General features: G+C 44.2%; 2 protein-coding genes across 2 annotated transcripts in view; both read right to left on the bottom strand.

The window, feature by feature from the left end:
- Positions 1 to 343: 343 nt before the first annotated feature.
- LOC119312274 (thioredoxin H2-2-like) lies at positions 344 to 2,543 on the bottom strand. The gene is made up of 3 exons (XM_037587999.1): positions 2,299 to 2,543; positions 2,079 to 2,201; positions 344 to 836 (listed from the first exon to the last, which is right to left on the bottom strand). The coding sequence occupies exons 1-3, from the start codon at positions 2,431 to 2,433 to the stop codon at positions 699 to 701; spliced, it is 396 nt and encodes a 131-aa protein (XP_037443896.1). The 5' UTR covers positions 2,434 to 2,543; the 3' UTR covers positions 344 to 698.
- A 1,354-nt stretch (positions 2,544 to 3,897) lies between these two features.
- The window catches only part of LOC119312276, a 9,801-nt gene continuing 1,964 nt past the window's right edge, over positions 3,898 to 11,734 (bottom strand). Inside the window, exons 4-9 of the mRNA XM_037588000.1 lie at positions 9,635 to 11,560; positions 9,505 to 9,559; positions 7,969 to 8,117; positions 7,481 to 7,567; positions 6,526 to 6,654; positions 3,898 to 4,264 (exon numbers count right to left, since the gene is read on the bottom strand). Coding sequence (XP_037443897.1) covers positions 4,160 to 4,264; positions 6,526 to 6,654; positions 7,481 to 7,567; positions 7,969 to 8,117; positions 9,505 to 9,559; positions 9,635 to 11,560 — 2,451 coding nt within the window. The 3' untranslated portion in view covers positions 3,898 to 4,159. The remainder of the gene's footprint in view (positions 4,265 to 6,525; positions 6,655 to 7,480; positions 7,568 to 7,968; positions 8,118 to 9,504; positions 9,560 to 9,634; positions 11,561 to 11,734) is intronic.

The raw sequence follows: 11,734 nt of genomic DNA on the forward strand, positions 1-11,734 counted from the left end.
AAAGATACAAGAGCTGAGCCGAAGCAAGCCACTAGAAGCAGGAACCTAAACAAGATCCTGATGAACAGCAAGGCAAGAAAAAGAGCTGAAGCAAAGGTAGCAAAAATAGCTCCAGCTAGGGAGAAATACATCAGATCACAGAAAAGAAAATCTTGTTGAGATCCCAATCGCTGCAAGGCTGATTCATGTGTCCTGCCAAATGTCTCTGAATGTCGAACGTATGTCCCTGTAATATCTCCCTTCTAACATCACTTTAAATTGCAGAGGCGCATTGAACAATTACTGTTGTCTTGCCGAGAGAAAAGTCAACAGCTACCAAACAGTAGCCGGGTAACATCAGCCAAACCAAAATCAACAGTATCTTGTCCATTCACTTGATAGCAAAGGGAACATACAGTATTGTTTTTTCAGTAACAAAACTACAGTTTGTCCAGGATAAAAACACGCATACCAGTAACAAACTTTATATTTCAGTAACTTGATTGCCGAAGAAGACAGATAACGATCAGACAGGCCAGAGTTACACATTTACACGATCCAAGTTTCAGAACCTTTATTACCACTTTACGTCGGATTTGCAGCATTTTAGGAGGCTTGGTAGTGCTACACCATGGGGAAACCATAGGAGCCCCTTGACACTGGGATCAACAAGACAGAACCTGGCACTACAATTGGAGTGCAGGTTAATTAAGCTAGGATCAGGTAGATGAGATGAACGTCTTGATCTTCCTGTCAAGCTCATCCTTCTTAGCCCCGACCACGCGACTCACCTCCTGCCCGCCCTTCACCAGTACAAAGGTCGGCATCGCCTCTACGCGGAATGTCTTTGCAACCTCCTGCGAAATCCCAGTACATTAACATTAAGAAAACAAATCACTTCAGTTTCTGAAGAACAGGAAAGCATTCTGCTCTGAATGCATAAGCTGCCACAAGAGGCTTGATAGAAAAAAACAAATTGAAGCTCTCTTTTTCCATATGCACCGATTTTCATCCTTCACTCTTTTTATAGCCTAAAAGAACACTTTGTTTTCGTAAATTTCACAACTAAACTTTTTCATGTAAAGTTGCAAACATAGAAAGTGGTTTTGTACTATCAATATCCACACAAGCTGAGTGCCATGGCATAAAATATACTACCTCTGTAAACTAATATTTTAGATCACTACTTTAGTGATCTAAAAAATGTCTTATAGAAGTTTACGGAGGGAGCAGGTGGTAATTCCCTCATCAAGCATAGGTTTTGTCGGTTACAGATCTACTGAGCGTTCTTTAATTTGGGTCCGAACTCAAAGTGTTATGGGAATGGCTAGGTGCTAGGCAAGCGGCAATGTGGGTGCAACCTGGTTGCCACCATCAGGCTATGTGGCTGCATAGGCAGGCGAGACGTGAGGGTGTTCCCCATCGCTTATGTGGTCTAGGTGGCTCTGTTTTTTGTTTTGGCGCAAATAGGTGGCTCTGTTTTAGAAGTATGTTTTTCATGTCTAAATTTGGTACCAATCGACAGTGATTGTGTATGCTAAGTTCTAAAGTCACCTCAAATTAGCCTCAATCTTCCGTGACAGCTTCACTAGAGAGGAAAAATATGTGGAATGTGTGCTTTAATCGAGCAAGGCTCTATTTACAAGTACTCACTGTTTGATTGATCCTACTCCTACTGGGAGAAGTATTAATTGGCATCAAGTGAGATCCCGTATGCACAATCTAGTCCTACCTCCGTCGATTTCGATTCAATGCATTTGATTTCTATATGCCCAAGCAGCTCACAGATTCAATACTACAATCAGTCATCCGGCTTAGCACACGATGCATCCAAATCTACCGGAGATAAGCACTGGTGACGATTCCTCCCAAATATACAGTGGAACAAGGATAGATATATTTTCTTTGTTGGACGATTGGGCGAGACTTGGATCTAATTCGTCATCGAACCAAAGGCGTGAGCTACCTATTTCTCCAAGACGGGACTAAACCAGAGGCCCAATTCCACGAATTCCAAGCCCGATTAATAACTGAGTGCTGCGAGCGCGGAATCCAAGCAAGGAAGCAAGCAGGAGCACGAGGAAGGAGAAGGTGGGTACCGCGAGCTCGTCGACGTCGATCTTGACGAAGAGCGCGTCGGCGAAGCGGGAGGCCATCTCCTTGAAGGCGGGCTCGATGAAGCGGCAGGGCCCGCACCAGGAGGCGGAGAAATCGATGACCATCTGCCGGGGCAAGCGCAGCAGATTAGCGGCAAGGTCCGTCAGATCCGGAGGAGCAGGGGATTGATTACTCATAAGGAAGAGGAGGAACGGGACGGACCAGCTTGGAGGCGTTCCGGTGTTCCTCCCAGTGCTTGTCCCAGGCGGGCTTGGAGTGGACGGCGACGACGGCGGAGTCGGGGTCGTCGCCGGGGAGCGGGGGAGGGGTCCACAAGGACGACAGGAAAGAGCCCATGTTTCACTCCGTTTCCTTGGCTCTGTCCGCGCTTGTCTGTCTCGTCGTCGCGAGCGCGAGCGGTAGGGTGGGGTGGGCGGCTACCGCTGAACTCAACTCTGAACCGGAGCGACCGCGAGGGGAGGGGAAGCAATTATAGCTGCGGCCGGTGGAGGGTAGGGTGCCGTGCGTGCTGTCCAGGCTTCCTTCCTTGGTGACTCGCCGCACTGCCGACTTGCTAGCTAGTGTACCACTCTACCTCCTAGAGCATAGCTAGAGGCGCCACAAGTCCCGTTACTGGATGCGTTTTTCACTACCTTTTTGGGGTAACTTTAGAGGTGTTGTTATGGCTGTGCAACGGCCTCACGGGTGATGCAATGCATTCTGTGAGGAATTAGTAAAGGCATGTCGTTACAAAGTAAGCTGGGATACACACACACACACACACACAGACAATGCAATGCAATGCATTTGTTTTCTACTTATGAAGAAATTAACCTTGTTCCTGTTGATCCCACTACGGGGGAGCACTTATGAGCGCCACCGGCGTCTCGTCAAGAATAGATACTGACATCGTTTCATTCTTCTTCTTTTTTCGCGGATGACATCGTTTCATTCACCATCAACAAGACGGGGCTGAGACAGAGAATGCTGCTTCTTTTCCGCAAAAAAAAAAAGAAAAAAAAGAAAGCTACTTTTCAAGTTGAAGCTGGCTGCGTGCCTCAATGTCAACTGATTCCCCGCCAGCCAAAGGCAGGTTCCGATCAACAAGCTCGGGTGCGTTCGTTGAGTAATTTGACGAGTTGACGTCTGATGGCGGCTGTGGCCGGTGTTTTCTGTCGACGCAACGCACGATGAGCGGTTGGGTGGGTGTGTTGGTTCGGTTGAGCTACGGAGTTCTTTTCTTTTGAGATGAGAAAAATTGAGCTACGGAGTACTCGTAGTAGGTACCGTGCTGTTGCTGCCAAGTGCCAACGGAACAACTGCACCAGTCCCGCTTGACCTAACCGGCTAAACACCCAAAAGAAAGGGGGGAAAGGGGCCCTACAAAAGCTCCCAGCAACATCTCCGTGCCGTGCCGTGCCGTGCACATCAAATTTCTTTCCCGTTTCCTAAAATGGTTTCGCACTCACTCTCCCCAGTAAAGAAAGCCAGAGCTGCTGGCTTTTTCTTTCTAGAGGAAAAAAACGCTACTTTTTGGCCGCATGAGCCGATCGATGCCGTGTAAAACCACTGTCCTCTTCTGCCTATAATCCGCCAACGCCACACACACATGTGCCAGCCCGATGGTTTCTCCCGGAGGTGCATTCCGCCGCTGTCCTCCCACGGAATCTCCCCCTCACGCCCCTCCGTTTATTCCACCCGCACTTGCTGCTGCATTGCTCCTCTTCCTACTGGGCTGGCAGTGGCACAAGCCATCACGCCACGCCACGCCACAGCCTACCAACGGAAAAAGGCAGGCAATCGCCACCACTTGGCACTTGCTACACCCAAGTAGCACTACTTGTGCTTCACTAGAACCAACGCAACAGAAACCAGTCCACATTTTACACCACATGTTGTTGCCGTGTATGTACCAACACATGTCCCAAGACAACGACAACAACTATCGAGATAATAATCACACTCTACTCTAAAACGTGAATGCCCTCCAAGGGCGTGGCGCGCCCATCACTTCGACGCGCTAACTACTGGCAGCAACGCAGATACGCTGCACACTGCTCATCGGGCACCTTGGCAAGCAGGATCAGAAACCCGGCTGGTACGACGAATACTGGAGCTTCGGGGTGCGGGCCATGTACTGCCTCACAGCGTCCTGATTCGAGTGGAAGATCAGCCTCATCTCCTTTATCTGCAGGGAAAATCAACAACTAAATGAGACCAGCATCATGGTTGAGAGCTAGTACTAGGCGAGTGCTAGCAGCTGCAGGCACCTCATCGACGAGTACCAATCATCCCTGTAACTATGCAAGTTACTCTATTTCAAATACTATATAAGCACGATGGGTGGCGTAATTACCGTGGAACAACATAATGGCAAAGGAATGGGGGACAGGCAGGTACACTAGTAAAATGGTACTCCATCGGTAAAGAAATATAAGAGCGTTTATGTGATAGCCTGGCTTAATAGGGATGATAGACTACTCATATCAATAAGGAATTCCTTCTTTTCCGGGAGCCCATTCAGACAGAACTCCAAAGTTAAGCGTGCTCAGCTTGGAGTAGTGTCAGGATGGGTGACCGACCAGGAAGTTGCTCCTGGGTGCGCACGAGTGAGGACAAAATGCACAGAAAAGACTAGTATTGATATGTGGGGCCAGTCTAGATCCCGCCAGGAGTAACGACCACCGGCGGGTGTGTCCAGGGTGTTACAAGTTGGTATCAGAGCCGACCCTCGCGGTTACACGGATGGTTGCGGACAGGTGCGTGGTCATGTTGTTCATGACGTTTGTGACCCGTCGTGGCACCCGGCATGGCACATGTACCGGACTGGAAGCACAGACGTTTGTGCCAAGAGGGAACGTTCCTGTGGCCCGACGAGGACGTCGGTTCCTCTGAGTGGGGGTGTATGTGATAGCCTGACTTAATAGGGATGATAGACTACTCATATCAATAAGGAATTCCTTCTTTTCCGGGAGCCCATTCAGACAGAACTCCAAAGTTAAGCGTGCTCAGCTTGGAGTAGTGTCAGGATGGGTGACCGACCAGGAAGTTGCTCCTGGGTGCGCACGAGTGAGGACAAAGTGCACAGAAAAGACTAGTATTGATATGTGGGGCCAGTCTAGATCCCGCCAGGAGTAACGACCACCGGCGGGTGTGTCCAGGGTGTTACAGTTTACATCTCTTTTATTTCTTTACAGAGGGAGTAAGTGACACTATTCATGTGTAAATTATTAGTCATAAACTTCCTGATGAATCAAAAAAGAGTGAGCAATATATCTTTGTTGACTATGTTTTCCTTCATTTTTTTAGTAGCCAGCTGGATAGTTAGTGGCAACCCAATTACTTTATCATATAAAAGGAACGGAGGGAGTAGCATTTAGGTTTCAGCATTTCAAAAAGGGCGAGTGCTGAGTGCTGAGGGAATGTAGTTATAGATCACATCTGTCGGCTTATGAAACACCTAACAGACATTGCAGCAAAAGAAAACATGTGCAGAAAATTAACAAAGTTATTTTTAAGTCAACCAGAAAAGTTAACCAGACTGACACAACCCACTCTCATCTTTCACATGCTTCACAAAGCTCATGCATCCATGTGCCAACACTTGGTTAGAGAGTAAACGGCTAGTCTAAATAAGTAATACAGCTTTATTTCTCATTTGAAGTTGAAAAAGGACCCATACATGTAAGCGTTTCTAAGATTTTATCATAAATTTTCTTAATCCAATTCATTCCATTAGTCTGTGTGCTACACTTTGGTCTGGTCTTCAACTCCTCATATGTGACACTCGCGTTGCTACATAGCAAGTGACCTATTAGATCAAGTACACTGGTACCTGACTCTAAGCGGTATGAGCTCTGGCACTGATGTGCGCTCAACAAATTGTCCATGTTAAAAAAAATGATATATGCTGTGAGCTTGCATAAGACATGAAAGGTCCATCTAGAATAAAAATCCTTCTCAGAATGATGAAGCTGTTCTTTTCTTGAAGATAATGATAAGTATTTCACTGGCAAACACCAGGTCTCCAGGATAAGTTAACATTGAATAACACATGCTTCAATAGAGATTTTAGTTAAATCTCTACTTCTCTTGGTAATTACATCAATGGCCAAGTGTTTATTCAACACAAATTCATTGAAACTATCCATCCAAATTCCAGGCACAGGCACAGGCACATAAGTATATCCCAGTGGTTGCTCAAAAAATCCAAATGCAGTACGTAAATGGGTAATACAGTTTATTAGCATTACTGCAGATATTCTGCAAAGATTCTATTGTGAAATAGCATAAAACTGGAGCATTTAATGCAGTTGTATCAGAATCCAGACAAAGAGAGGACATGAATATTACTAGCAGGATAATAGCTTTCTCACCAAGTTACAAACGAACCATAAATGGAGAGGCTAGAGCTAAATCAGGAAAATGAAATACGAGATATCTGTGTACCTCGATTAAAGAATCAGAACTTAAGTTGATCCCTTTGCAGCTCGGCACTTCCTTGCTATTAACAAAGATTGAGCATTTCCCAATGTTCTTGATATGGAAAGACCCACTTTTATCCATCTTGATAACCGCCTGATTTTCAGAATATAGCACGAATTTAGCAAAACATAACACAGTGTCCACTATTTAGGGCAGTTCACCAGCCTGATACCCTAACTCGCAACTTAAAGGAGAACATATGAATGGGGTTAGTGGATGCAACCACTGGGGGTCAGATGTAATCAGAGATGCCTGCTGTTAATTACTTAAAACAGTTAACTATTTCAGGAGCATGGCATGGTCAGACGATGTACAAATTACAAGATACACAGAGTCATAGAATGCCAAAAGGTCACAATGTTATAATATAAGTGTGGTCAACATCAATAGCTGGAGATGTTTTTAAAACTATCCATAATAAGTCAAGAAAACAAAGTGTCAAGACTAACAGTTTCTCAATTTAATAATAACACAAAGGCATGATACAAATCATTAAGATAAATATGCAAGTCAACCCTAGAGTGACAAAAGAGACCTAGATAAACATAATTCATCCCCCACCAGACTTTTCCAGTCCCAAATATTGCCAACTAAACAAAGTCGACAACTCCACTGGCTCAAACAAACATGTGCCCTGCACGTTAAAATGTCTTCTTACAATGCATGACACACAAAGCTTTTTACTGCTGTCAGGGTCAGGGCAGAGTAGACCTTCTGTGGCCACCAATTACACTAAGATCAGCGGATGAGCTAAAAGTACATTTTCTTCAGGAGCTAACCTCAAACAGAAGAACCAACAAAACAAAAAAAACAAGATTGTACAGGATATAGATATTTCTCATCATATTTTAGGCATCACCAATTTCCTGAACTGTAACTAAAATTCATGAACTTGGAAAAAATATATTCAAGCAAATACCTGTCGGCGAGATATTTTGTTCGCCCTCCCTTCTTTTGCTAAATCTATGTCTACTTTTACGTCTTCTGTCTCTCTTCCCAGAATAACCTGAGAAAAGAAGCGAGAAATGCAACTAAAAGTCAGAAATGGTGCCAAGATATTGCACAGATGTGAAAATATTATGTATTTCATACAAGTTAAAGAAGACAATCTGCCAAAAAATAATGAAAGTGAAAGCCACACAATAACCAGCCTGGTCGTATTTTTCTACTTAAAGATTGAATTAGAAGAAATGAAGAATTCAATCAGCATTCCATTATGAGACAGAACAAGATAGATGAGTTTTCAAACTGCTAGTGAGTAGCAAGTGTGATGCTGTTCAGAAATAAACGATGCAACTGTTTCAGCGCAGATGTATGAACATAAGTTCTCCGTACTCTGGAGAAGCTGAGTTGTGTCTCGTTATATGTGATAGACCATATTAGCTGAAAAACATAAGTTGGATTTACCTCAGGATCCTTTATGTAGTACTTCAAGTGCAGTCCATAGATAACTGCAAAGGCACCTCGAGACATGATACCTCGGTTCACATAAGACCGAGCACCCTGCTCCAACCTTATCAATGATTTCCTGTTCTCTGGATGATCAAATCTGGAAACTGGCCATGCAAATACATAGATAATGGTAAGCAGACATTTTTTTTCTCCTGTACATGGTACGCAAATGCCTAACTGTAGCTAATAATATACAAGGTCCAAAGTACCAGAAAAATAAAATTGCTGTAAATTAAACTCAATCAATTTCTTTTTTTTCTCGAACGACGCAGGAGAGCTGTGTGTCATTTCATTAAGGAAAGAAATACAAGGAGAGGCCAGCAGGCCAGCTCCCAGAGGTCTAATAACAGACTCGCCATGAACAAAATATAATCAACCTTGCCCAAACACACCCTGACCTAAGTGTCAGGGATAAGCTACCTGATGATTAGCTCGTGGAGGGCTGAAGCACCAACCAAACACCAGAAGTTACTCTCACAAGCAGCTGCCTATAACACTAATGGAATACAAGGCCTGGCACCCTCAAACACACATGCATTGCGGTGTTTCGATATTTCCCAAGCCACAAGGATGATGAGGGAGTTGGGGCCTTTCTTCAATTCCTTGGGCACACTTCTGACAGCACTATACCACCAATTGGAGAAACGTGTTACATCAGGTTGAGGGGCAAGAGCAGCCAGGCCCAAAAATTTTAGGATAACCATTCAAACATGCCTTGTAAAGACACAAGAAATAAGGATAACGTTGGATTGTTTCCTCTTCTTGGACACAAAAGGGGCTAGCAGTAGGATGCGGCAGCCCCTATATTAGCCAAGTGATCGGATGTCCAGCGTTTATTCTTGATTGCCGGACAGATAAAGAATTTGCAGCAGAGTGAGCCCATGATTTTCAAACCCGTTTCCATGGCGCAAACTTGATGGAGCCAGGAAAATAAGCATTGTAAGCCAACTTACTAGTGTAAGACCCTGATTGAGTTAGGTGCCATCTATATTGATCAGGCACATCTTGCTGAAGAGCCAAATTATCTACCAAGTCACATTTCTTGGTGTGCATGGACTAAGCTTGGTCAGTTTTATTGTTCTATGACATGTGGTTTGCATTCAAATTGCCACTAAGAGGGAAAGGGCCACGCCGCATCCAGTTAAGATAGCGGGTCCACACACACACACTAGTGCCAGAACCCAGAACAGAATACCTTCTCCTCCTTAAGAGTACTAGCTGACCAATACCCTACCCGTATGACGAACTGATGACTAGTCTCATTTTTAGTGACTATAAGCACTGATAGTGAAGTATTATTGTAACAATGGGACCATTATTTCAGCACAACAGGACTCATAGTTTAGCACAATACATTTTTTTGGACAACTCTGTCATCATAATGTTACTCATGCTAGCCTTAAGATGTGCATCTCTACACAAACTTGCATATATTAATGTAGCACATCCTTAACCACATTCAGAATAATTTGATAGATGGTTCGTATTTACCTGCAGGGTGAGATGAATCAGCCTGGTCCCATGGGATTAGATCCTGATCAAGTATCTGCAATGAACCGAAAGGGGTGAATCAGAAGTAACACGGTGAAAGGCTCTATTATCTAAGTTAACAGATACATACCAGGGCTTCTAAATCATAGTAGTTTGGAATATCACTTTCAATGTCCAAGCATTCTTCTGGTGGAGCTGATGCCGGCGCGGCTGCAATAGGGTCTTGAAGACCCAAATCTGGCAATGCATGTGATGGCATACAGTTCTGTAGAGCAGAGGCGTCTTGCAATTCTGACTGATTATCATGTGAGCTGTAATTCATGTGATCAGGCACTTGAACAGGATTGTACAACATCAAACTTTGGGAGTTATCAAAAAAATCGTGCTGTCCTAAACTGCACGATGGTCCTTCACCAAATCCAGATGGGTGAATAGCAGGTAAAGCTAGCATGCATGTGCTCTCATCATTCGTGTCAATATTACCATGCAAAATTGCACTGGAAGTTGAAGGACCTTCAGAGGGTATAGCTCCTAGGATGCAACCTTTATTAAGTGCCACTGAAACTTCTTTTTGTTCTGTAGTGGATGGGCTAAGCTTCATTGGTTGCGACGGAGATTGGGCATTTGCCATATCTCCTCTCTTTATTTGGACCAAATCACTCGCATTGGAATGCTCAACCTTTAATGGAGAGCTAGTTGCAGGGGGAAATGGAGACTCAGAGTTCCGCGCAAAAGAAGCAGTAGGGCGCAGGGGAGAAAACTCGACATGTGTACTAGCATCGTCATTGCAAGGGATCTCAGGATCTTCCGTATTTAACATGCATTCCACATCCGGGCCCGGATAACATAATTCAGGTGAAGTAGGGACCAGGATCATTTCCGAAACACCCTCAACGTTATGATGTACATGGCCAGAATCTACCTGATCATAGCAAATGTTGGCCTCATCAGGGTGCAACATATTCTGCATGACGGAGTCTGCACCCAGTACACCTTTTGGATCAGGATCATCCAAGTCTTCCTGATTCGTATCATGTGGAGAATTCAGAAAATTTTCACCGTTCAGGAGATCAAACTCATCACTATTACTGAAAAAGGGAAAATCCATGTAATCACCTTCTGGCATTGCTGCATCATCTAAACCAGGCATGCAAATCCCGCCATCTGCTTGCAATGCTAAAGGGTTTCTGTTGGCTGTCTTTATTTTCTTACCATCAGCAAGAGTAAGTGTGTCTGTTTCATCAACCCCATTCCAGATTGCTTCTCCGCTGTTATTAGCAGGGAAATGCACGTGCTCAACTCCAACTTGATCAGTAATCAACATTTCTTTTGATTCTACTACTTCATTGCCACATTGGTTGCTAGATGCCAATTGCTGAAACTGCATAGAATCCTGAAAATCTGTGATACCTCTAAGAGAGACATTGTTCACTTCACTAGGCTCAGGAACTTTTTGCGAGTAGGTGTCATACATTTGAACATCTGAATAGACATATGGTGCATTATTGGTGGCATCCTCATCTTTTATCATGCTGCCAGGATGCTGTGCATGGAAAGAATGGCCATTTATTTCAGGATGCGTCTGTTGTGCACCACTGTAGCTTCCACCTGCTTGCCCATAACAGCTCACTGTATTCATCCCTGGTTCAATATTTTGAACTACATGCTGGTCATGTGAAGGTTTAGGTACGCCTCCGCAGACACACTCCCCGCCAATCGCCATGCAAGAACAAGGGGCAATGAGAAAACCAAGGTCGTTGGTGTTACAGGGTTCATTGCATACTCTCTTTCTCATCGCATAGTATAAATTCTTGACACTCTCTATTTTCCGCTTCTGAAATGAGAAATCTTTTGCCTTCGAGTTGACAAGTTTATGTAGCTTGGCAGGGTTGGAAGTGGAAAGTTCAGTCTCATACTCAACCATCCGAGCAGAAGCTTGTGCTGAGATCTCTGGGTCATATAGCAATGAAGTCCAACGATCTTGTATTTCTTGAAGGGTGAATTTACGGGAAAAACATACAGCTCCTTTCGCCAAGGACTCCAAAGAGGCACCAGTCTACAGGTATCAAAATTATCATTTTAACAACTAGTAATAAACAGGGGAGTAGTCATAAATTCAGATTTCAGAATTTCATAAGCAATTGCCAGAGCAGCTTTTCTCATTTTTGTTCACTGGTACAATAAAAAAAGCACTCTTTAATTAGGCCTATCTCTTCATGTCATATTTTTT

Source organism: Triticum dicoccoides, chromosome 5B, assembly GCF_002162155.2.
Source record: "Triticum dicoccoides isolate Atlit2015 ecotype Zavitan chromosome 5B, WEW_v2.0, whole genome shotgun sequence".
In the NCBI taxonomy this organism is placed as follows: domain Eukaryota; kingdom Viridiplantae; phylum Streptophyta; class Magnoliopsida; order Poales; family Poaceae; genus Triticum; species Triticum dicoccoides.

What these genes read in the sequence shown, in the direction of transcription:
- LOC119312274 (XM_037587999.1), bottom strand. Translation starts at nt 2,433, where the DNA reads ATGGGCTCTTTCCTGTCGTCCTTGTGGACCCCTCCCCCGCTCCCCGGC. An exon ending in ACCGGAACGCCTCCAAGCTG is followed by an intron (nt 2,202 to 2,298) that starts GTCCGTCCCGTT and finishes TTGCCCCGGCAG; the next exon opens with ATGGTCATCGATTTCTCCGC. An exon ending in TCGACGTCGACGAGCTCGCG is followed by an intron (nt 837 to 2,078) that starts GTACCCACCTTC and finishes GGGATTTCGCAG; the next exon opens with GAGGTTGCAAAGACATTCCG.